This window comes from Lissotriton helveticus, chromosome 5_1, assembly GCF_964261635.1.
Source record: "Lissotriton helveticus chromosome 5_1, aLisHel1.1, whole genome shotgun sequence".
Lineage (NCBI taxonomy): Eukaryota > Metazoa > Chordata > Amphibia > Caudata > Salamandridae > Lissotriton > Lissotriton helveticus.
This window is the reverse complement of record NC_136065.1, coordinates 663958184-663984914: the sequence shown is the minus strand read 5'-3', so window position 1 is coordinate 663984914 and position 26731 is coordinate 663958184. Positions and strand designations below refer to the sequence as shown.

Genomic DNA, 26731 nt, shown 5'->3' with positions numbered 1-26731 from the left:
TAGAAACCCTGCCAACATTATGTAGAATTTCCACTGATCTCAAATTATGGCATAGCCTTGGGACTATTTCTCTGCCAAGAAATAATATCAGCACTACCACATTACAACTTATTAGCAAACAAAATAGCGCTAGTGGTAAATATCATACAGGTAGCTACCACTGGTAAAAAATACAGTTGACAAAGTACAAATTCATCTGCATATAGCAACTAAACAAGTACTGATGGGCAGGGAGAAAATGTATGCAGGACAACACTTCTGCTTATTAACTGATTAATAAGCACACACAACCAACACTTCAGTTGCGAAATCTGGGTTGTGACCAATTAAAGCTTAGTTCAGAAATGATCATACTTTAGGCACAGAATTGTGTAATCAGCAGGCACGGTCTTATCCTGTAGGTAGGACTATTGATGGTACTACAGTTGCAGGTGACAGTATCCACAATCAGAAATTGTATAACTGCCAGTAAATCAGTGGGGTAGACTTTACCAGCAAATGGTATTGCCTCCTTCTGTATTGGGGCATATGTATCACCAAGGTATAACTGCAAACACAGGTAGTAATGTTCCAAATATCTGTTTTATAATTTAGACTAGATACCATTGTGTGGGGTAGAAAAGGAGCAGCAAAAAAAAAAGTAAATCTTGTTTTGTATACACGTTTTGAGGAAATGTACCTATGCTCTAAACTAAACCTTAGCAATAATATCTTGTCTAACTTCTATCCCTTTCTTGATCTTGGTTCCCTCTAGGAGGACAGGGGTGGCTCTGGGGTGGATGCAGTGATAACGTGGGATTTGGAGAGGCCATTTCAAAGCAGTTTGTGGATGCTCTTGAAACTGGACAGGATGCCAGGGCTGCCATGAACCTTCACAACCATGAAGCCGGCAGAAAGGTAGGTCCTTCTACCTCTTTTTTTATAGTTACTTATCTTTTACTAAGTCAGGAAAATTGTTACGCTTCACTAGAATGTATTTTCTAAGTGTTTTCTATATGGCTGGTACGAGTCCATACTGACAATTAACTTAAACATAAAAGTCACCACCGAGAATGAGTTGCTGCCTCGCCCTTGTCCAAGGTTTTCACTCCAAAGTTAGGACCTAGAGTTTGCCAAACATGGGACTTTGCCAAAAATGTTGCAGAGATCCATATCCACCCCACCGGCCTTCTGTCACTCTATTTAAAATCAGGAGGACTGATATGTTTTCACTGGAGCTGCCCCCACTGACTCTACAGGTGGAAACCATACACTACAGCCCAACAGATTCAGAGCCTTCAGTGTAATTACATCAGACCTCTCCATATTTAGCGCAGATGGTCTGATGTACATATCTTTTTGTTCTGAACAGCCAAGGAACGCCTTATGAATCTGAACAGAAAAAAGACCACCACACTTCAGGAGAAAACTCCAGGGGTTTAGGAGTAAGAGGTGTAGTGATAGTGGTTCCATTCAAGGCACAGAGATCTTTGGCAGGCAAGCAGACATCGCTAAATATGGAGGGTGATAGTCTACTATGGTGGCAGCAGTAATGACCCCCTTGGAAAAGCCTCAGCACCTTGTCCTGGTTGTACAGGGCGAAAAAGAATTACCAAGTTCCACTTTTCTCCAGCTGTTAAGAAACTTCATCATGGCTGACCTTAGCTCATCAAGGAGTGCTTCTAGGCACCAGGTCTCACTCCAGGCAAGGCACCTGCAGGGTGCAGCCCTCAGTGATTACCTTGAGAATTTTTGGAGTACTTTTGTGTTTCCGCAGCAAGTAAAAGGAGGACAACCCATGTAGAGCAATTCCAGCCCGTGGATGTCAGCTAGAGCAAGAGATTTGAAATGTGCTTCTTCCAGCAATGAGACAGAGTCTTCTTTCTTTGAGATGTTTTCCTCCCAGGTTTACGAATGTTCTTAGGAGGTAGTAGTTAGGTGCCACTCCTAACCTGTATACAAGCCATTGATTGAAGAACTCCCTACACCCAATCCTGACCACGTTATTGCATTATCTCCAACTCCGTTTTCAATATTTCTTTTTAGGTTTGCTGTGCACCTTCGCAACAGCCCTAAAATAGGATGGTTCCCACCATCCTACAGCTGGGGGAGCTCTTTTTAATTCCCTTGCCACTCCCCCATAGAGAGAAGGCTTTCATTCCTCTGGCAGGGCCAGAACTGAGTTTCCCTCGTGTTGGGGTTGGAGCCAGAAAGTCAAGGGTGGCCCTGAGAATGAATGGTAGCAGTTCCTGACAGGCCCATTTGTCTCCTTTAAGTCAAAGAAAGGACTGTGGAAACATCTCTCTTTTTCTTCCAACTGCTATCACCCACCTCTAAGGGAGTTAGACCCTGTTAAATGGCCACTTGTTGAAAACATCACTGCTTTTCTGGGCCCAGAGGTTAAGCAATTGTTCTCCAGGAGAAACAGGTATTTAAGTAGGGCCAAGAGACTAACCAGTTCTAAAATGTTTTACACTTAGGCAGTACAAATTACACTTTCTTAAAGTTAATTTTCAGGAAAGTCAGATTGCCTACACCTGGGTTGCTTGCATCTTAGGTGTGCTAATCAGTGCGGAGAGTAATTTCCTAAAGTCTGCCTTTTATCCTACTTATGTATGGAGACTCAAAAATGAATTGTGTGTTTCCTGGAGAGGCTGTCATTGTGCTACCTGTGTCATGTGCTAGTACGGTAAGCTTGTCTTGCTGTTGTGTGTTGCAGGACTTGGCCAGCTCTGCAGGGTTTCCCACAAACATATTGCCTTTAGCCTTCCTGAATTTGTTTTGTTGGCTTTAGGACTCTGTGCAATTTACCACTGACAAACAATGCTAAAGTACTTGTGTTCTCTCCCTAAAACCTGGTAAAATTGGCCTACACCTGATTAGCACATTTTATTTACTTGCAAGTACCTAGTATATGGGACTATATGATACCCAGGGGGTGTAAATACAATGCTACCAGTGGGCCTTTAGCACTCAGTCTGCCACCCACTAAAGTAACCCTTTAAAACATGTCTCAGGCGTGCCATTGCAGTGTGTGGCACAGTTTAGAATGGCCAATTAAACTTGGCAAAATAAAGCTTTTGCTAGGCCTAAACCTCCCTTTTTAATACATATACATCACCTCTAACATAGCCCTAAAAAGCCCATAAGGCAGGGTGTATTGTATTTAAAAAGTAAAACTTGTGGATTTAAGTGTTACATGTCCTGGTAGTGAGAAACTCCTAAATTAATTTTTCACTACAGTAAGGGTTACCTCTCCCATAGGATAACATAGGGTGACCTTATTACATTTAGGAAGTGCTAACTTGTGATTGGGAGCAGGTAGAAATGTCATGTTTGGGCTCAAATGAATTGTTACTTAAAGCCCCCTTTATGGTAAGGTTGGATTTTAAGCCACAGTTTTGACAATGCCACTTTTAGAAAGTTGCAAAAAGAACAATTGATGGACAGAATGCTGAACAATGTCATACATTCACCTCAGTACAGAGATCTGAGCCTAAATCCATAGTTTTTTTGCTCACCATGTCATTCTAGTTTGGACCCAGCCATATGCAAATCAGTCTTGACCCTGCACCAAATGGGAACAGTCAAGCCTGAAATGCCAGGCCAGGTTCTCCATGGACTGGAAACAAGCAGCCTAGGACCATTTTCTGGGAATCACCCCTTATCAGCCAGAATAGCTTGACTCCAGTAGCATGGAGTGGCATCAATTATGTGTCTTTGACTTTTAGAAAGTTGGCATTTTTCTGCCGTAACCATTCTTGTGCCCCTGCCAGTGTCCTGGGTCACGTGACTGTGAATGGCTCTGCTTTTGGGGTTAGTGTATTCCTGCCACACACTGAGACCAAGGGGACTGGATGTAGGCAGGATGGACCATACTGCCTGGATTGCTTGAGGCAGATCTGTTCTCTGTCCCACGTATATTACAAAGGACTTGCCTCCAGCACACACAAAGGAACATGGCACTAGTCTTTTGTCACCCCAGACTTCTTGACGCCCTGAAAGGGAAGAACTTTCATTAGCTAATGTGGGTAACCCAGAACATTCTCCCACTTCAAAGGTTGGCACCAAGTATAAATATTGGACCCTCAGAGCAACTCTAGACCTGTGGACATTAAAGAAGAAGTACTTTCTAGTTCCTCAGAGGAATGCCCTTTTGCTTGAGGCCTGCCTTGTTCCCCAGAGTATTGTCATGCTTCTTGAGGCCTGCCTTGTTTCTCAAACGACCCCCCCCCCCAGCCCCTACTGCTACCAGAGGACTGTCCTGCTGCTTAAGGCCTGCCTTGTTCCCCGGAGGACTGCCCTGCTGCTTGAGGCCTGTCTTGCTCCTCAGAGGACTACACTGTGAGAAGGAAGACTGTACCTCCTATTCAGAGCTACAGAGACACAACAAGCTGTAGAGGTCTACCTGCAACTGCACAGCTGACCTGCTGCACTGGACCTACCTGGTTCTGCAACTGGACCTACTTGAGCACTGCTGGCCTCTGCTGGAGTAAGTCTCTGATCTCATCAGAGAGCACTCCTCCCTACTTAATGGAAGGTTCCAAAAAATACAGCAAAGCAAAACCTGCAAAGCCTCGCCGCACAGCTTTATCGGAACCAACGGGTTGCGCAAAGCCTCACAAAGCAACACCCCGCAGCTCTCACACCAAGGACACATGGTACAATTCTAAATGGGCCAGACTTGGGTCTGAGCCTAGACTGTGTTCCATCGCAGTTGGCCTGAACTTGTAACTTTGTCCATGTCCAGCGCGACCGGATAGCCAGAGCTTTCTGCTTCTTGCACCACTTTTACTTAAACCTTTAAAATGTAATATCTCTGGTTCTACCCATTAGATTTTTGTCATTCAGCTATCATTTTAATCATGAAAATGTACTCTATTTCTATAAATTGGTTTAGGATTTTCCTTTTGTTGTGTTGTTACTTTATTATTGTTTGTATGCAGCATAAGTACTTTACACATTGCCTCTAAGTTAAGCTAACTTCTTTGTGCCAAGCTACCAGAGAGTTCACCCTGACAAGGACTGTGGTTGTTGCTTGATTGGGGCTTCCACCCACCTCAAGCAATAACGCAATTTCTCACATCTGTACTCATCCTTTGCTGTGTATGACCCTTTGCTGTGTCTTCCTTTGCTGTCCCAGCTTTGTTTGAGATAACCTTGTATTACTACTATTTTTGCTTTATTTGCATGGACACTGGCATTAATGCTACTTGTGCGGTGAAAGCGATGCATATGTGGTGGAAGGTTGCACTTCCCATGCCTGTACTGTACCTTTGGGGGTGGGGGTGTGTGTGTGTATAAAAGATAGCTCTGCTAATTTCTATGCTGAAACAGGAAGATAATGGTGCACTGCTCTTGTCAGTTGTGTACTCATTTGTAGGTGGGGATGTGCGAGTCTGAAAGACTCCTCTTAACAATTTACAGTTGTCTGCTGTGGAATAAGGTACTCAGCGCAATATTATGCTAATAGAGAGTAAAGTTCTGCAATGAAGAACAAAATAAAATAATTGGAATGCTCTCTTTGTAATAAACTGCAGAGTAAAATAATCTTAGCACTTTCTTTTAACAAAAGCTCATTAGGCATAATAAAGCAACAAACATATTTTTAACTATTAAGAGAGTTGTACCTCTGCACAGTGGAGATGACGGAAGACACTACCCACATGCATCACCGTTAGTGTGTGTACCCTGGTCAAGCCCCGGAATTGAAGGATTGAGGACACTGCCGTGGAGCTTTGGAGAATTTCGAGTGGCGTCTCTGCTGGTATTTGAGACATCGGAGAGGGCATTCATAAGAAAATGCAGACCAGGAAGCTGAGAGGAAGATGCAGAAAGCAGTGAATGGCAATACCGGCTGTAGGAAAGTAGGATCTGCTTCTTATGGTTACCCCCACTTTTTGCTTGATATTGCACTGTTTTGACTAGTCTGACTGGGATCCTGCTAATCAGGACCCTAGTCTATATGATTTCTCCTTTAAATTATAATGCATGTACTTTGGTACACTCCAGATTGGATACTGGGGTACCCTTATAAGTCTCTAGTATATTGTAGATCATGTACCTAGTAAACAGGTACCCCAGAGGCCTCCCATGGGCTGAAGCATCTATTATGCCACCCATGAGAGGCCATGCAAAATGGAAGTACAGGTCTGCTCCTGCAACCTGTGTAAGCTGGTGTTGGCACCACTTACTCTAAATATAGGTTCACTATATCTATGGGTCACTACACTCAAAACTTATGTCACCCCTATAGCAGCCCTTATCAATCCTGGGTGCTGGGTTTTACGTGAGAGGGTGCCCCTGCATGAGCAGAGCCCCTCTGCAGCCTTGGGAGACCATTCTCCCAGGTTGTCTGTGACTCAGCCGGACATATAGGTAGAGGTGCATTTTAACCTTGCGGTAAATGCTAACAAGAAAATGGCTGCATAGAAACATATTGTGTTTGGTATCAAACACCTTGGAATCATACCTCCACACCGGTAACCGGTGTGGGAAGTATGACTCCACCCTTCTGAAGAGAGCTTCGTGGGGTCACTGATCTATCCGGTGCCAGCCTTCTCGAACTGGACAGCACAAAATGGATGCTGCCGACCAGAGACACATTTGTGCCCTCCTGCTGCTGAGCCAAGCTCAACCAGAGGAAGGCAGCACATTAGGCATCCTGTCACAGGGAGGTGTGACTACCTCCCAGACAAGATGTAGTGAATTGGGGCTGGGTGGGTGCACTCTGAGAGTGCCTGAAAGTCTGCACCTGGGCCACATTTGGTGTCCCTGTGCATATCCCAGTTCAAAACAGTTCTGGGATCCATTGGCTGCTGCTCTGGCACAAAACTGGACAAAGGACATGGGAGTAACCTCCCCTCTGTCCTGCCCTTCCCCTGGAATCTGTCCAACCCTCTCCTGTGGGTACAAAAGGGCTTACTTGACTCTACATTTTTACATTTTCATGTGGGTAAGATTCTACAAGAAGAAACCACTGACCTTCGACCTTCTGGATACTCTGGACTTCGCTGGACTTCGACTGGGCCCAACTTCGTCCCCCTCTCCGTCCAAGGCTTTGTCTGTGTCCTTGCTCCATACAGGCTCCATGCAGGACCTGTGGTTCACTACCGACAACTGAAGAATCTTCCTTGGGGTGAAGGAGACACTCCCCTGCACACTGACGTAGCTAGGGGAGGGGGGTCCGCCCCAGGCGGCACTATTTTGGAGGTGGCAGGCCGCAGCTGCATGGCACTGTGGTGGCAGCCCGGGATTTATTTGGGTACATAGTCGAGCAGCACTGCACAATGTGTATGTAAGTGCAAGCAAGTGCACCTGGTCCCAGCTGTTTAAATGCAGCAGTAATGCGCATGCGCACACTCTCGCACCACCACTACGCGCTCTCGAAGTCTCTGCAGTGCTGCTGGGCGGGCGATTTTCTGCAGACAGTCCAGCTGGATGAAGGTGAGGAGACGCCACATACAGATGAAAAATGTAATGTAAGTGTAAATCAATGTTGTTTCTAGGATCGCACTCGCAGAGAAGGTCAACCAACAGTCGGGTGTCATTACTAGTATATAATGTACGAGTGGGAATTGGAAATACACACAAAACCAAGTGTAATGTCGTATTAATAAAAGACATGCTCTCTGCTGACATTCTGCAGTCCTAGGGTTGGGTTAACATGTTTATTACCAGAGAAAGGACGACAGCCATTATTTCGTCGATAAGTGCCTGGGAGGTTTGATTCCTCACACTGAAAAAATATACAAAAACGTAAAGTGTATGTCTGCATTTCTGCAGCCTTTCTTTTCTCAAGTGAATGGCTATGACTGAGCAATAAGAGTCATGCTACGTGCACTGCAGTTATCCATGCCAGATATATATTCTACCTGCATTTGTTTAAGAGAGCGCATATCCAGTTCTGTGCATCTAACACGTATGTGTTCTTTTAAGGCGCGCTAAGTGTGCGCCTTGCAAGGTGTGCGGATATTACATGAATGTAAACTCATCAATGCTTCATTAATTCATGCACCTGACACTTGTTACAGATGCTGAACAGGGACCATTTTGCAGGAGTTTCTTTGACTCTTAAGAACACCAGTCTCGCTTAGTTTGAGACCGACCACCACTGCTCCAAGCCACCTACATAAGGAGGCCCTAGTGATAACCAGCAAAGTGCTGCAAAGCCATACCAATGGCACTGGTGCGTGAATAGATGGGTGGCAAAGTGAATGAATATATGGGTGGATGGCAGATGGATGAATGGCAAAGTAAATGGATGCATGGCAGCATGAATGGATGAAAGGCAAAGTGACTGACTGCATGATTGGATAGCAGAGTGGATGGAATGATGAATGAATGGCGGGATGGATGGCAGAGTGGATAAATGGATGGACGGATGAGCGGAAGGATGGCAAAATGGATGGATGGCAGAGGGGATTGATGCATGCCAGAGTGGATGAGTGGGTGGTCGAATAACTGAGTGTATAGATTGATGGATGAATGAATCGCAGAGTGGATGGGTGGTTGGATATATAGAAGAGTTGATGAATGGATGGGTGGCAGAGTGGATGGATGGTGAATGAGTGGCAGAGTGGATGACAGAGCGGGTGAATGACAGATTGCATTGATGGAAGGATGGAAGAGAGGATAGGAGTATGGATGGATGGCAGAGTAGGCTGATGGATGGCCGAGTGGATGAATGGAAGAGTTAATGAATTGATGAAAGGATGGCAGTTGATCGATGAATGGCAGAGGTGATGGTAAGATAACAGAGTGGAGGACGTATGGTAAAGAGAATGGATGGCAGAGTGAATGGATCGATGGGTGGCAGAGTGGATGGCTGTTTTTTAGACTGTATGGATGGGCAGATGGATGGCATAATAGATGGATGGAAAATTGGATGGATGGATGGATGGAAAGAATGGGGAAATATTGAATGATGAAGGAAAGAATGAATGGATGACAGAATCTAAAGGTGAAATAGTGAATGACAGTAGGGGGTTGGAAGGGTGAAAGAATGAATAGATAGATGCATGGATGGAAGAGACAAGAAGGCTGTTCTATTGCGGGTTCAGCTCACCTGCTTTGCCTGATTGGAGGCATCAGCACTTTAATTCAAAGTACAGGCTACTTTAATTTTCTGCAGAAGCAATTGTTAGGACCAATTAATGTCAATCCCTGCCACCTATAAGTCGGCACATTTTGTCCCTGGCCACTGCTCATATTTCCTCTATATTTTCATTATCAGTGTTGGTGGTACTATGATTTTTTTAACAAACACTGCAGTGTGCATGTCAGGCCACCAGTGTCTGCTTTAGATCACCAGCTTCCTCTGAAGCTGACGGGAGGGTGACTGAGTGGGCTGAGGCAGACCCTGAAAGTACTGGAATATTTCATCATCACCCCTATAGAACCTATGGTTTTTTTGTTGCTTTAAAGTGCACTATTTAACCCCCTTTTTAAAACCATTTTCAGGGTGAAAAACCCTAGCAGACATAATAGGTATGTTGCATACCTGACAAAAATGGTGATGCTGTCAAGATCACTGTACTGTTTCTCAAACTTACCAATTCCCAGATCCAAGAGCCTCTTCCACATGCTGGATGCCATGCTAGGGGATAATGAATGGTGCAGAGTAGTACTTTCCTTTCCAAATTGAAACTACCCACGGATCAGGGAGGCCTGGGAGCCCTGCACTTCAAGCACTGCTATCTAGGGGTGCAACTTCAGCGGCCTTCTCATGAGCACTATCTCGCAGTGCAACTTCAGTGGCCTTCTCGAGAATGAATGTGTACAGTGTGGCCTATGTGACATTGGTTTCATACATAAGGACCCGAGGGGTGTTTCTTAAATGAGATGCATGGAGTGGAGCAAAAAGGAGACAGCTATAGCTTTGCTTATGTTTCTAAATACTGTTGTTGTTTGGTGGAGTGTGGGTGTAGAGTGTGATCTATGTGGGAGTTGTTTTGGTGTTGTGCTTGATGTCTAGCGGGTGGTTTTACAGCTGCTGTGGTCTTGTAGTAGCAGTTAAGTATGGAGTGGTGTAAAGAGGAGGAAGGGATACATTTACTTATGCATTTAGCTACCATTTTAGTGCCGGTGGGCCTTCATCAACTGAGACTTGACCTTCGAGGTTTGCTCTATGCTTACGCCAGAGTTTCACGCCCTTTCTTATGCAGTGGAGTAGAGAGTGGCGTCGTAACTTAAACCCTGCCAATCCACCCCTGCTGCTCGCCGTAATTTTTCCCCAGATCCTCCCCTCCCCGCTGCTACCTGCCATGGGTGGCAATCTGGGGGATAGCCCCAGGCGCCAGAAGCTCTAGCTACGCCTTTGCAGGCACCTCAAAGCAACTGACCGGTCTGCTGCTCCTGAGCTCCTGCGGACTCTGAAGATTTCAGCAACACAGGAGGTAGGTTCCCAAGTTCCCTGAGGTCGATCTGCCCTCTCAGCAAGTTTGGGGCCAGTATCACTTGTGGGAACTGCACAACCTGAACCCTTTGCACAGCGTCTATTTGCAATTGCATATGCTTGTTGGCAAATCCCGAGCTTGTGCATTAGACTTTGTGTAGTCCTGATCCTGAGCAGTGTTTGCACCAAAGATCTCCGGCCTCCTCGCACCAAGTGCTCCGTGGGCTGGTACTTTGCAATATTGCTCGAGGTCCTCTCGCTATTCCTAGGCATTCGGCCTGTGGGTCCTCCTGAGGGTCATCATGATTTTTGTAGGGTTTTCCCGGTTGCTCCAGACGTGCCCTGACTCCCCATTGCTTGGTGAGTCCCCTGGACCTTGCAGGTCCACACTGTAACCTGCTTGACCTTCATTCGTGGGTTGCTTTTGCCAAGGCTTGTTTGTGCTTCAACCAGACACAGACCCCTCAGCACTCGACATCCTTGGTGGCACAGCCCGCATCTAGCTCCTGGTCATCGTCGGTGTCTCCTTGTCCTCGTGGCTGCAGAGTCAAGCATCCCTTCTTCGTACCTGTAGCACCCAACATCGGTGGGCCTTTGTCTTCCGAGCCCCTGGTCACTCTGAAGTAACCCAGACTCTGTCCCCTCTGCTTTCAGGTTCCATCCTTCCAGAATCCAGGCTTAGATTCCACAGCCCTTTTTCACCTTCATGGCAGCAGCACTTCTTTGAAGCCTTCCATAGAGAATGACTGCAGTTTCTGACGCCACTTCAGCCGTAGGCACCCGGCTCCTATAAGATAGGTAACTCTGGTACTTCGATATCCATGGGTGGGGTGGCTCTCCAACCTCCTATGTTCTGAAGGGTTTCCTCGAAGTCCTTAAACTGTAAAATTGCAACCGTAACTTCCCCAAGGAATTGTACGGAGCCCGCAGTAGTGTTTGCACGCTGCAACCGTACTCCATGGGGTCCCTATCTACTCACGATTTGTGGTTCCTTAGGGTCCCAATGATTCTACGTGCTCCAGACCTTGTCTTGACCCAAGTCGTGGTTGTTATGCCACTATTTTAGTATATGGTTTGGTCTCCCCCGGGAGCCCACTGTGTATTGTGCTACTTACAACTGTGCTATTGATCTTGTTTTGTGTGCCTTCTGTTCTATCCTCGGGTAGAGGATACTAGAGAGTGTTATATTAATAAATACATATTTTTATATAACTACTGTGTGGTCCTCCTTTCATTTAATTAATTTAGGAGTTGATATTCTGGTAAAACAAGCTGCTCTACAGCTACCACTAGGATAGCTTTCTAAAGGTTATCTTTGACCTCGTACATCATAAGGGTCATTTGGACTGGTGCAAGGTGCCACCTTTAATTAGTGGACAGCATATACCAGGCCAACTTCTCAAACCGGCAATAAGTGGTGCTAAGCAGCGAGACAGTGCATCAAGAGCAGAAAGTAAGGACGCGTATGCACGGGGAGCCGTGCTGGGTTAGACCTTACTTTTCTCCTTAGATATCCACCTGTTTACCAAGCCTGCGCTTACCTATCATCTCTGATCTTAGCTGCTTGATGTGGTGCCAGAGGGAACAGAATTTAACCATCTGTTTGGTTCCTAAGTACCTACGCAGTAGGATATCGTAATTTTGCACAAATAAACAGAAAAATAAGGGAGGAAAGAAGGCGACTGACACAATATGCACACATTGAAGCGCAAACCCCCAAATGTCAACTCGGTTACTGTTAATCAGTCTAATCCGGTTCAGAAGCTGCGCCAAAAAGACATCTTAGAGAAAACACTTGGTAATTCACGGACATCACAAAACACACAATAAAGGATGGATATAAAGGTGCAACAGCTGTTGGAAGCTAATAGATTAGAGGCCCCCGATGTCCCAGAGGCCCAGGCGGAGAACAAAAAGGGGGGAGAAATCGAAGGTACTGTGGAGGCAGTAGGACAACATACACCTAGACCCTCAGCAACTGTGGAAAAAACAGAAAATATGGAAAATAATAGGCTATTGGAAGACCTCTAAAAGTCATCTCCTGCTGAGCCGTTCTCAGATCCCATATGTTGCAAACAATATCCTCTCTTTTCAAAATCCATGTTGCTGTGATGGCTATAAACTTTAGCAGCCAGTTAAAGAATTCAATGATATCTTTGACTCAGCAACCTACAGGGACAGAATTGGTAATAGATAAATCTCCACTGTTGGCGACAGCGAAACAAAGAGCCTTTGCAGAATGTAGAACATGATCTGGAATCTAGACAAGCAGTCAAAGACATGTTTGACCTGATCCCTCCTGAGATAAAAGAGCTGTGTATGACAAAGTCACAGGAAATTGCATCATTACATGCAAGGTTGTCAAAAATGGAGGAAACAAAGGTTAAAATACCTGAGCGCGTGATGGAAGCTGAGGAGTGAGTATCCAGCTTAGAGGACAAGGTATGTTATGTTATTTTATGTTAAACATTATTTGTTAAGCGCACGTACACCAGGTTGGTTTCTTGGCGCTGTTCTACGGTAGTTAGGCTGAGATGAAGGTGAACCAGCTTGAGTAGACTGAGAAGTTAACAGTATGCCTGCTTGAATAGCCAGGTTTTTAGTAGTTTGCGGAACCGCATGAGATCTGTGCATGCTCTGGTTTCCAGAGGGAGTGTGTTCCACATTTTGGGGCCTAGGATGGCGAATCTAGACCCTCCAGCACGTTTTAGCCTGAAGGGAGGTACGACCAAAAGGTGCAGATGGGCAGATCACAAGTTGCGGGCAGGAGTGTATCAGTTTATCAAATTATTGATAAATTTAGGATTTTTATTGTTCAAGGATTCGAAAATGATACATCCCACTTTGAAGGCGCATCTCTGGGTTATAGGGAGCCAGTGAAGCTTCTTCAGCAATGGGGTGGTATGTTCGCGCCTATTTGCTTGGAAGACCAGCCTGGCCGCCTGATTTTGAATCATTGGAGGCGGTTGATGAGGTAGGACGGGATGCCAAATTATAGGGAATTGGCGTAATCGATGTGGGATATTACCATCGCAAGGACTGCCTGGATCTTTGCTTCGTGGCTAGGGAATCTGCTAATTTTCTTAGCTTGGAGCAGCAAGTGGAGACCACGGCTCCAATTTGTTTATTCATGGTGAGATCACTGTTTATTGTTATCCCCAGGGTTTTGGCAGAGGCAGAAGGGGTGGGGGGTTGTCCCAGATCTATGGGCCAGAAGAGGGGGTTCCAGGAGTTCATTAGGCCACCAGTGAGAATGACCTCCGTTTTATCCGGATTCAATTTAAGATGATTGCTGTTCATCCAGTCCCGGATGAACAGCATAGTTGTCTGGAATTCATGAACAGTATTGGGGGAGTGGTTAATTGGGAAAATTAACTGAAGATCGTCTGCGTAGTTGAAGGTTTGAATTTTCATTTCCTTAAGTGCATGGATGAGTGGGAGAAGGTAAAGGTTGAATAAGTGGGGGGAGAGGGAACAGCCTTGGGGGACACCACATGTGTTTTTAATATTGGATGTTGTGAAGTTTCCCAAACGGACCGCTTGATAGGTGTTGTTTAGGAAGGAGTTTATCCATTTAAGAGCTAATCCTTGGATTCCTGCGTCCATGACCCGGTCGACCAAGATGTTGTGGTCGACAATGTCAAACGCCGCGGAGAGATCAAGAAGCACGAGTGCTTGGGGGGATCCTCCATCCGCTTTTGCTCGTAGGTGGTCCATGACTGATAGTACAACAGATTCCGTGGAGTGCGCAGGGCGAAACCCTGCCTGATGAGTGTCCAGGTAGTCTGATTGTTCCAGGAAGGCCGACAGGTTTTTGGCTACGTGGGCTTCAAGTAGTTTGGCCATGTAGGGAAGCAGAGATATGGGCTGGCAATTGGCCAAGGTCCCGGGGTCTGCTCCTGGCTATTTCAGGAGAGGGATGACAGATGCCTCTTTAAAGGTGTTTGGGACATAGCCTTGGGATAGTGAGGTGTTTAGTAAGGTCGTGGGAGGGTCAGGGCAGGCCGTAAAAGCTTCCTTTAGGATCCAAGGGGGGCAGCAATCTTTCGGGGAGCCAGATTTAACCTTAGTCATGAGGTCCGTGAATGTTTCTTGGTCTATTTTTGGGAAGTTTTTAAGCCTTTGGGTGTTTTTAGGTTTGGATTGGTACGTGGGTTTTGCACATGAGGGGATACTTGTATTGATATTTTTAATTTTATCAACAAAGAAGTTGTTTAGAGAGTTGCTGAGGGCCTGTGAGGGTATGATTTTTTGGATTACTCTGTCAGGGTTAGAGAGTTCGTTGATTATAGAGAATATATCTTTTGATCGGTTTGTCGAGGTGAGGATTTTTTGAGAGAAATAATCAGTTTTTGCCGTCATGATTGTTTTTTTGTAGGTTCTGAGGGCGGTTAGGTAGGTGTTTTTATCCTCTAAGTAGTTATTTCTCCATTTCATTTCTGCCTGTCGTAGCGCCAGTTTTAGCTTTTTTAAATCAGTGGAGAACCACTTATGTGCATCATGGCGGCGGGTCAGTTGTTTTTTCTTAAGCGGGGCATGTTCATTGCTGGCTTTGGATAGCCAGTCTAATAGGTTTTACTCGCATTCCTCAATGGAGGCATGGGTGACAGGGGTAGTGTTAGTCAATGAATCGAGAAATTGGCCTTTGTTAATGGTGTTCCAGCTCCTATAGTAACCGGGGTCTGATTGGGGTATTTTAGGTTTAGCTAGGTTGGTTATTGGAAATCTGATGAGATGATGATCTGACCAGATGCAGGGGGTCACATCTAGATCAGTTATGTTCAAATTAGAAGACCATATCTGATCTAAAATATGTCCCTTGATGTGGGTCGCAGAGGTATGCTGGCTAAGATTTAGCCCCATCAGTAAGTTGGTTAACTCTTCCGCGTGAGGGCCGCCTGCTGGGTCGTTGACCCAGTAGTTGAGATCCCCTATGAGTAGAGTTTTAGCATGATTGGTTATGAGGTGAGTCATCTGTTCACCCAGGGAATGTGGGAATTGTGGCATGTTTTGTGGTGGACAATAAAGTATGACACATATGAGGGGAGCCGAATCGGACTCCGGTTTTATCACTAGGTTCTCCATAAGTGGCAGGTCTAGGTGGGCAAGTGCTGTGAATTTAAGATCTCCATGAATTATGGCTGACACCCCCCCTCCGGTTATTCCCTGTTTGCGGTTGGCTTGAAGGATGTAATAGTTGCTTGGTAGTGCCGCTAGGACATCGGAGGAGGAGTCCTGTGTTAACCAGGTTTCTGTTAGCAATAGGATGTCTGGTTCGTCGGTTGAGAGTAAGTTGTGTATTTCTACTTGGTGTTGAACCAGGGAACGGGTGTTGAGGTAGGTTACTGTGAGTGGGTTCCCTTCGTTTTTTGCTTTAGGGTTCATGTTTTTATTTTGATGTGTAACCTTTTTGAATTCGGGGAATGAGGATCTTGGTGCCATTATGCCGTTTGTAGTTATTTTTGCCTGGCAGCGTTGGCCAATTTCTAGATTCATGGAGTGGAAGGATTTCAGTTCGGTAAAGGAGTAAGTGGTAAGTTGGGCATGGTGGCTTGCCCCTTGCCCCGTTCGGTCGTGGACGGGCGCAGAGGGGCTTCCTTTGGCGCGCCTTCGGCGCACCAGCGGCGCGCCCGCTGCGCGTTTGCTGGCACATTGGTCTAGTGTAGTGCGAGGCGCGGGTGCCTGGCTCCGCCCTCCCGCCCACCGGAAGTGTCTAGCGATTTGTCAGCTGCTTCCAGGATGCCCTCCACTCAATCGGCACATTGCCGTGGTGGACCGGGGCTAGGAAGTCTGCAGACACAGTGAGAATAATTGGCAGGTACGTTTTTGAAAGAGGAAGCCTAATCGTTCCCTTTTTAAAACCAGGATGAATAGAAGCTGAGCCTAGTCGCTCTAAGTATCTGTATCCAAAGTAAAGTGCAAAGTGCAAGTACAAGAGAGTTGAAAGATAAGCGGCATCGATTTCAGGTTGCTTCACGCAGCAGCCTTACCAAAATAGATCTGCGCGTTCGCTGACACCTTCGCCTAATGTAGTGCGAGGCGCGGGTGCCAGGCTCCGCCCTCCCGCCCACCGGAAGTGTCTAGCGATTTGTCAGCTTCTTCCAGGATGCCCTCCACTCAATCGGCACACTGCCGTGGTGGACCGGGGCTAGGAAGTCGGCAGACACAGTGAGAATAATTGGTAGGTACGTTTTTAAAAGAGGAAGCCTAATCGTTCCCTTTTTAAAACCAGGATGAATAGAAGCTGAGCCTAGTCGCTCTAAGTATCTGTATCCAAAGTAAAGTGCAAAGTGCAAGTACAAGTGAGTTAAAAGATAAGCGGCATCGATTTCAGGTTGTTTCACGCAGCAGCCTTACCAAAATAGATCTGGTAGCGTCCTTTGAGGAGGAAATAACACAAATTAGGCAAAATAAAGATGTCCTTGAATCTAAATTACAAGATATTGAAAACTACAACAGATGCATGAACTTACGTTTAGTGGGGATCCCGAAAGCAATTAGAGGACATTGAGTCCGGGACTGGGTGGAATCTCTGTTGAGAAAAGCAATCCCAGAACTAACAGGGGACCTAACGATTACAAGCACTCACAGGGTACCTTTCCAACGCCCAATCAATGCAAAATACCCTCGTACTATTCTTAGTGAACTTTGTGCTTTCTGAGTAAGAGAGAAAATATTATCCAAGGCCATTGAAAAAAAGATTCTTACGACGCAAGAAGTTCTTCTATGTAAAATCTTTTCGAATAGGACTGTATGAGCTGCATTAGCTGTAAAGAGGCAGAGATAATTTGTTTGTATGATTGATTTGTTTAAGGCAAAGGGGGCACAAGCAGCCATTATTCAGCAATCCAAACTTAGGGTTCTTGTAAACGGTAAATTCCACCTAATAGACTTTGTAGTGAAAGCTACAGGGGCTATTACAGCAGGTGTCCAGCTCGCTAAGAAACCTAGCAAATGATAAATGTTAGACAATGTTAGACAATGATTATGAGTCGATATATCACAGAGTTACCTACGTTAAGGGTGTTTTAGTTCTAACACGTTACAATATGTCATCTGGGACAGGTGACCGGGGGTCGGAGGACCTTGGGTCACTACAGTAGCCATAGGCGCACAATAGTGGGTGCAAGGTCAAGGCCCCCACGGTACCAAGAAGGGGGGTAGGGAGGAGGTGTGGGCTATCCTCCCACAGGGGCCCCAGGGGGGAGATGGGAGGGGTAAGAGTGGGAAGGGAGGGGTAAGGGTGGGAAGGGATGGGTCAGGGCAAGGGGGGATTTCAGGGGAGAAAAATGGGAGAGTTCATCTTTGAATTTGCACAAGCATACTATGTTTTGAAATTACTTAGGGCAACATAATGCATGAGATGTCAATCCAATTTAAAATTTAAAATGTATGAAATAATGTTTCATATTATTTTTTGTATATACTTTACTTTGCACTGCCACTTTAAGAAATTGATACGTGCTGTAGTTAAAGGAATGTTGCTGAGGAACGCGAAGAGAAAGGGAAGAGTTTTAAATTTGCCTTTAGCCATTCTACTAGCAAGGTTTCTGTCCATTTCTTTTCCATCAGAAACGCACATATACTCTTTACACTAGATCTGGTTTTAGTTGCTTTTTGACTATGGTTCTATGATGTTTGCCATTTAAAAAAAAGGAGAAGGGAACACAATCACACACTTTATGTCTGGGAAAGGAGAAAAAATAATCCAAAAGTGTTTATATTATTTATGAGACAAGCACTGTATATTTAATAACGCTTGTATTAAGCACACGACTTTGTATTGGTATCTTGGGGAATCAATATACGCTGCAATCAAAGTAACGACACCCTGAAAGGAGTAAGGAGAGGCTAACTTAAGAGATGTGCAATTATGTTAAGTTTGATTTCATTCATTATAGTAGTATGGTTCTATTCTCTCAATCTCTCTCCTATAATGCACATATGCACTTTGTGTTAAGAGGAGTTGGCACTTGATTTTGTATATATATATGTTGAATTCATTTTACTGAGATTGAAAATATGGATTTAGGCCCAGATCTCTATACTGGGGTGAATGTATGACGTTGTTCTGCATTTTTTCCATCAATTGTTGGTTTTGCAGAATACGACATTGAGGCAACTCATATATAATACTAGTGAAATAACGTTTGATAGGCACTTTACTCAGCATATGCATTTTAAGCAGTTAGTATATGTTAAACGAATTAATATATTGTATAGTAAGCAGAAATAGGCACTTTAGAATGTATGTAAAGTAAAGTCCACATTTGTAAAGCGCACAATCACCCGTAAGGGTCTCTAGGCGCTGGGGGCCGTCGGGAAGATTAAGCAAGTTATTGCCCAGAGTCACATGGTGATGGGCTGACCTGCCGCCGGAGCCGGGGATCGAACCGTGGTCCCCAGATTCCAGCGTCAGTCGCCCTGGCCGCGGCGCCACACCTCTTCCACGTGTAGAGTACATTGCACTCTACACCATATCCCTCTTGATGATAGCTCCTCACATACAGGTGCATAAAGATTCTATATGTATTGTCTCCCTAAATGTCAATGGCCTCAATAATAAAATAAAAGCTCGGGCCATTTATGAATGGGTAAGAGAACATACCCCTGATATTGTGTTGATTCAGGAGACGCATTATATGGACAAAAAGAAATCTACATATAGTATGTTTAGACAGTGGTGTGGCGCCGCGGCCAGGGCGACTGACGCTGGAATCTGGCGACCACGGTTCGATCCCCGGCTCCGGCGGCAGGTTAGCCCAGCACCATGTGACTCTGGGCAATAGCTCGCTTAATCTTCCCGACGGCCCCCAGCGCCTAGAGACCCTTTCGGGTGATTGTGCGCTTTACAAATGTGGACTTTACTTTACAGTCGGCAGGGTGTAAGTATTTATCATTAACAATTGCCGCTCATAGAGGGGTAGCAAATTCCGTTAATAGATTGTTCCCTTTTCAGATCACCTGTTCTCAGATAGATAAAGAAGGCCGGTGGGGCCTGATTAGTGGATTGATTACCAATAATAGGCTAACTATAGCCACAATATACACACCAATTGAAGATAATCCTACAACACTATTCAATCTCTAACAGGCTTTATTGCACATTACTGGTACAGTGATATTGGTTGGTGAGTTCAACCTTCTGCAGAACCCGGAATTGGACTCATCCTCTGATACATGGAAACAGAACAGACCACGCATGAAAAAGGTATTAGTGGAATGTATGCAAAGATTAGATCTGACAGACATATGGCCGACAAAATTTCATAACAGGAGAAAATATTCTTTTTTCAGCTAAATATAAAACGGTAACGAGACTAGATACTTCTTACTTCATGTAATTTAAGTTTAATTAACTGATTGTATATTCAAAATAGATTTTCCGAACATGCTTCGGTAAAGCTGGAAGTATCAGGGGAAAGAGCACGTAAATTATCATCGAAATGGTCTTTTAACAAGATCCTTCTCGAAGATGAAGATTGGTGTATGGAAATACAGAATTAAATAAGATGCTCCTTCCGATTGAATAGGAACACAGCTAGGTTAGAGAGGGTCTGGAAGGCGCTTAAAGCCAATATTAGTGATTATATAACTTCCAAAGATATAGCAACAAGACGCCGCAGAAAAACACATTGAGCACAATTAGAGGTTAGTCAGGCAAATGACCAATATATAAGGGATAAAAACATTTGAAACACATTGACATTAGTGCAAGCACGAAAAACTATTTAAGACCATTATTACATTAGAGGGAACTCTGCCAAATATGCATACCTACAAAAACTATATGAGGAGTGCAAGTTTTCTGCGAAATTCTTAGCTTGGCAAATAAGAGAGACAAGTACATAATACGATTACTGCCCTGGTAGACAAGGGTACAAAAACTCGTATTACAAATGAAGTACAGATACAAAAGAAGTTTCTTAAACATTATGAATCAATCTATTCTGTTAGACAAGAGGTAGATATCAAAACATAAGGATTTTCTTAGTAAACTCCTAATTCCAAAACTACAGATGAGTCATATTAAGAACCTGGTGGCAAATGTTACATCAAAAGAATTGGAAGATATAGTAGAATCTCTGGCTAATGGAAAAGCAAGCAGAGAAGATGGATTGCCAGCTGAACTATATAAAAAATGTAATTAAGTATTAAATCCTTAATTGGTGATGTTAGCCAATTATATTTTGAAGGGAGGTGAGATACCGCCTTCCTTTCGTACAGCAGTAGCAGTCAGCTTTCTGAAAAAAACAAAGATAAGGAGGACGTTAACTCATACAGGACTATAAGTCTCAAACACCGATTATGAAATGATAGCCAAATTATTGGCAACCAGAATGAGTAAGTGTATAGGGTAAATCATACATTTAGACCAGGGTGAATTTGAATCAGGGAGGCAATTATCTTTTAATACCAATTTTTTCTGTCGAAGCCATTGATTACTTTAGTCAATATAAAATGTTACTAGATGCCAAGAAGACTTTTGACTTGCGTTGCTGGGGGAGTCTTTTCTGCATTTTAGCCGAGTTTGAATTTCCTGCTGAATTTATTAATATGATATCTAATTTTCATAAAGGACTTCGGCACAAATAATTATTAATTCAAACAAGATTGGTGCTTGCAAAATGAACAGAGAAACAGACAAGGCTGTCCTCTGTCACCACTACTTTTTGCTCTTTTATAGAGCCGTAGCAATAGCTGTTCACTCAAAAAGCAATTTGACATCTCCGATTCCAGGGATGACAAAGATAAAGCTTTATGCTAAAGATATAGCCCTGTTTTAAGACAAGACTAAAAATTCAAAAAAATATATTTTAAATATTCGAGAAATATCAGCTATTTCGAGGGTATAAAATAAATAAATTTAAAACAGAGATTCTGCTCTGTAATACTGCACCAGACACTGTAGTAATAGAACCTTCGCCCACAGTCACTACTAGTCCCAAGATGTATCTTGGTATAAATGTCTCGAAAAATGTTAATGACCTGTATGTATTAAACGGATCACTGACTTAATATCGACGTCACAAATATCGAGATCCAAAAATATCGAGGCAAAAATATCGAGAGACAAAATATCGACTCCCTATCTTCAAACAGGTAAGTACCAAAATATCGACTACAAAATATCGACTTACAAAAATATAGACTGTCAAAATATCGATTTTTTTAAATGTCTTAAAATTAAGTTAAAACTAATATAGTAATAAATATATTTAATATAAACTTAGAAATAATTATTAAAAAAAATGTAATTTTAATAAATAATTTATATAATTAAGTATTGGTAAGTATATAATAATTTTTTGAATATAAATTAATTAAAAACATTATAATATAATTTAATTGTATTTAATTTTATTTAATTAATTTAATTTAAATGTAATTTTACTTTATTTTTACAAAGTACCCCTGTACCCCAAAAACCCAAAACTGACCCTGAACCCTAAAAATACCCCTTTACCCAAAAACTGAAAACTGACCCTGAACCCTAAAAATACCCCTTTTCCCAAAAACTGAAAACTGACCCTGAACCCTAAAAATACCCCTTTACCCAAAAACTGAAAACTGACCCTGAACCCTAAAAATACCCCTTTACCCAAAAACTGAAAACTGACCCTGAACCCTAAAAATACCCCTTTACCCCAAAAAACTGAAAACTGACCCTGAACCCTAAAAATACCCCTTTACCCAAAAACTGAAAACTGACCCTGAACCCTAAAAATACCCCTTTACCCCAAAAACTGAAAACTGACCCTGAACAATAAAAATACCCCTTTACCCCAAAAACTGAACACTGACCCTGAACCCTAAAAATACCCCTTTACCCAAAAACTGAAAACTGACCCAGAACCCTAAAAATACCCCTTTACCCAAAAACTGAAAACTGACCCTGAACCCTAAAAATACCCCTTTACCCCAAAAACTGAAAACTGACCCTGAACAATAAAAATACCCCTTTACCCCAAAAACTGAACACTGACCCTGAACCCTAAAAATACCCCTTTACCCAAAAACTAAAAACTGACCCTGAACCCTAAAAATACCCCTTTACCCAAAAACTGAAAACTGACCCTGAACCCTAAAAATACCCCTTTACCCCAGAAACTGAAAACTGACCCTGAACCCTAAAAATACCCCTTTACCCAAAAACTGAAAACTGACCCTGAACCCTAAAAATACCCCTTTACCCAAAAACCCAAACATATAACATTTTTAAAATAATTATATACTTACCAATACTTACGTTGTAATGGTATGCGTTGTAAAGGTATCTGCGTTGTAAAAACATGCTTTGTAAATGTATACGTTGTAAAAGTTTCGTTGTAATGGTAGTGCATAGTAAAAGTTGCGTTGTAAACGTTGCATACCCACTCCAGTGGGTGCAACAGTAGGGAAAGTGTTGGATAGCGTGGGGGGTAAAATTACTATTCCCACTCCAGTGAGTGCAACAGGAGGGAAAGTAAATACTTCATAGATAAATATAATTAAAAGAAATATTAATACCAATTACAATTAATTACCAATTATATTTAAATTAATTACCAATTAATATTTAATTAACAATTAATTACAAATAAATACCAATAAATGAAATAACATATTAAATTAATTATAATTAAATTACTTCCCACCCTATTCCCCTATAAACCCACAACCCGCTACAGAAAATAAATTACTAAAATAACATATTTATCAATTAATCAATTAAAATTAATTGCCAATTATATTTTAATTATTTACCAATTAATTTTTAATTAACAATTAATTAAAAATAAATACCAATAAATTAAATAACATAGTAAATTAATTATAATTAAATTACTTCCCACCCTATTCCCCTATAAACCCACAACTCGCTACAGAAAATAAATTACTAAAATAACATATTTATCAATTAATCAATTAAAATTAATTGCCAATTATATTTTAATTATTTACCAATTAATTTTTAATTAACAATTAATTAAAAATAAATACCAATAAATTAAATAACATAGTAAATTAATTATAATTAAATTACTTCCCACCCTATTCCCCTATAAACCCACAACCCGCTACAGAATTATATTACACAAAAATTAAAAAATATTAACTTACCTTATTTTCGATATTTTTGTTGTCTATATTCTATCTAGTCGATATTATGTCATTCTATATTTTTGACTTCGATATTTTGGCTACTCTAGTCGATATTTTTGTAGTCTATATTATGTCTAGTCGATATTATGTCTAGTAGATATTAAAAACTCGATATTATGTCTAGTCGAAATTAAAAACTCGATATTATGTCTGTTCACCGTATTAAACTATGTCCCTTTAATCAATAAAATAAGAGGGCTGTTTTCAAAATGGAATAATCAGCCACTGTCAATAATGGGCCAAGCTGCACTGATCCGTATGTCGATTATATCGCTATGAAATTTTTTATTTCTGCTATCCCTAATGCAATACAAATTGAATTATTTAAAGAAGTGCAAAGTATGTTTTCAGCTTTTTTATGGGCAAAAAAATCACCTAGATTATCTTTAAATACACTTTATAGACCAGTAAATAAAGGAGGTCTATGCCTTCCTGATTAGAAAGAATATTATTGTGCGAATTTTGCCCATGCCATATATTGATCAACTATGTTTTTAAATATTAAACTTTTTTTTAGATATAATTTGTCAAGAATGTTATTATTGACTTTATGCGATTAACGAAAACCCCTAAAAAAACAAGATGCAAGCCACTACAGTGAAATATTAAGCACAGGCAGCAACTGTATCGGCACTACCAGATTCCCATAATTAACGGAGGAACCCACCTATCAGATGTATATATGGGGCAGTATCCTTTGATAGATAAGAATACTGCATCTAAATGGATGAGCAACGGTTATGGAAAAATCTGGGACTTTCTGGAGGAGAATAGGAAAAGTTGGAGCGAAATAGAGCCTAGCATTAAACATTGCAAAGAAATTATAAAAGAACAATTGATTGACAGAATTCTGCACAGGACAGAGAGGCCTAAATCCATCGTTTTTTTGCTCCCCGTGCCTTTCCAGTTCAGACCCAGCCATACACAAATCAGTCTTGACCCTGTTCCCCATGGGAACAGTCCATCCTGAACTGCCATGTCAGGTCTTCCCTGGATAATAAACAAGCATCCTGGGACTAGTTTCAGGGAATCACCCCTCATCAACCAGGTTAGCTTGACTCCAGTGGCATGGAGAGCACAGGACCCACCTCTGGCCTGACTGCGCCAACAGATGACACACACACAACGGATGACGCCTCACTGACGAGGGCCCATTCCTAACATTGGAAAGTTACCATCTGGGGCACACTACAGAGTGAATAGGAGGGAGGAGGGAGGTTGGAGGTAGGGGAAAGCGGGATGTTGGGCTAACTTTGTTCTTACTGTTTTGCCACTTAAATGCTTCACAACGCTAGGCTGGCCCGTTGGGGTTTTGCTTTCAACGCAAACATAATGTTTGTAATTTTATCTTGTAAACTGAACACAATGGATTTGAACCAAAAAATAAGCTGTACAGGCACATATTTCTTCCGGATTACATTGTAAACACAAATTACGATAGGGACACAAAAGTAAACTGCAGGAAAAAAATGTTTTTTGTTTATTTGTAATTGCACTACCTAGTCATAGTTCTTAATAGTATGAGCTCAAACGTTGATCCAAGTTCTAATCCAATTATGACAATGGCAGATATTTCTATGAGTGCCATGTAGGATTATTTACAAATGCCACCAGGAACTCAGCTATGCACCACCAGGATGCCAGTGAAGAGTTTGACATCTACATTCATGAACAAGATGGGGCGATAGGAGCAGCAGCTGCGCATGTCTATTTTGTGTTTGGAGATGACTGTGATTGAGGTTTCGAGCATACTGCGAGGACACATTCCAGGGTCGGAGAAGGAATTGAAAAGTATGGTTGGAATCGGTGCAATAATTTGGCAGAATGTTTTGTAGAAGTTTGCTGAGAAATGGTTTCTGCAAACGAATTTGAGCTGTTTTAGATGAGAAACTGCAGAGATGACGGCTTCAATTTGAATGAGTGTGTCGAGCAATGTGGCCTTTTGCAAAGTCAGCCGAGAAGTGCTGGAGCCTCTGAGGTATTGTGGGCATCCATCGACTGGAGGTTCTGGACTGTGTAAAGGTTGCATCACTACCACCTTAACTCACTTCTGCATAACTGGTGTCCATGGAAAATAATCTATTCAGGCATATGTTTTATGAGCCGAAGAGTAGTAGCTATAGTTGAGTGTCTGTGGATGGGCCGCCCTCCACAAGTCATTCAGTCCCATCTCCTGTAACCATGTCGCACCTCCACGGGAGTGAGCCCCAGTATGGCCATAGTACTTCCCACACTGTTCCACTCCTTTTCATTTCCAGGATCAGGTAGCCTCCAATCAGGGTTGTTTGGCCAGGAGAGTATAGGGTCTCTAATATTGCCTGTTTCATGAATGTCTACTGGTTTTCATTCGGTGTGTACATGGACATGATAGCAAGGGTGTGTCCCCCTATGTGAATGCGGTATGCAAGTAGTTTTCCCCGTATTTCAGGCACCTTGTCGCCCAAAATGAACAGGCAAACAAAATAGCCATGCTTACAGTTTTTGTCAGGATGAAAGAAAAATATAGGCTCTGGAAGCAGGGCAGTTTCAATCTATGCCAGTCTAAGGGCAGCAAATGTGTTTCCTGAAGGAGGCACATGTCTCATCTGTTATGCACTATGTAGGAGAGCTCAATTAGATAGGGTTGTTGAGCTCTTCAATATCGAGGAAAGGAATATTAAAATCAGCATATGTGGGTCTGTCGGTGAACGTATGCCAGTGTCAACCTCCAGGTGGAGGGTTGGGAGCTATGGTAGGGGCTAAGAACATATGATGCTCATCCTGGATCAAAGTGCCCCCCTGAAGCTAAAGAAATCCAGGAACATCCCCTCCAGATCATGGTTCACCACTGACATCAATGAAGAAAGAAAACAGCTAAGAGCCGCAGAACGAATCTGCAGGAATAATCCCTCCACCCTTCACCGCGATCAACTCCAAGCAGCCCGCAGGATGTACAAAAAGCACATAAAGAACAAAAAGACAGCTTTCTTCTGTTCTGTGCTAGATAATGCAAAAAACCAACCCGAAGAGCTTTTTAATATCATCAGGAATCAAACCTCCAAACCCATACCCTCTGCAACACAGGCATCCAAAGAATGATGCGACAACTTCGCAATCTTTTTCAATGAAAAAATCGCCAAGATTGACCTCTCACTTGGCTCAAATCTCCTCCCCTCCAACTAGATCAAAGAGTCCAAAACTCTTGTAAGCTCCTCCTTGAAGACTCCAAAA

General features: G+C 42.8%; 1 protein-coding gene across 1 annotated transcript in view; it reads left to right on the top strand.

Moving 5' to 3' along the window:
- WNT8B (Wnt family member 8B) overlaps window positions 1–26731 on the top strand; it is a 422033-nt gene that overhangs the window by 366453 nt on the left and 28849 nt on the right. The window contains exon 5 of the mRNA XM_078643063.1: window positions 755–897. Within this exon, the coding sequence (XP_078499189.1) occupies window positions 755–897 (143 nt within the window). The remainder of the gene's footprint in view (window positions 1–754; window positions 898–26731) is intronic.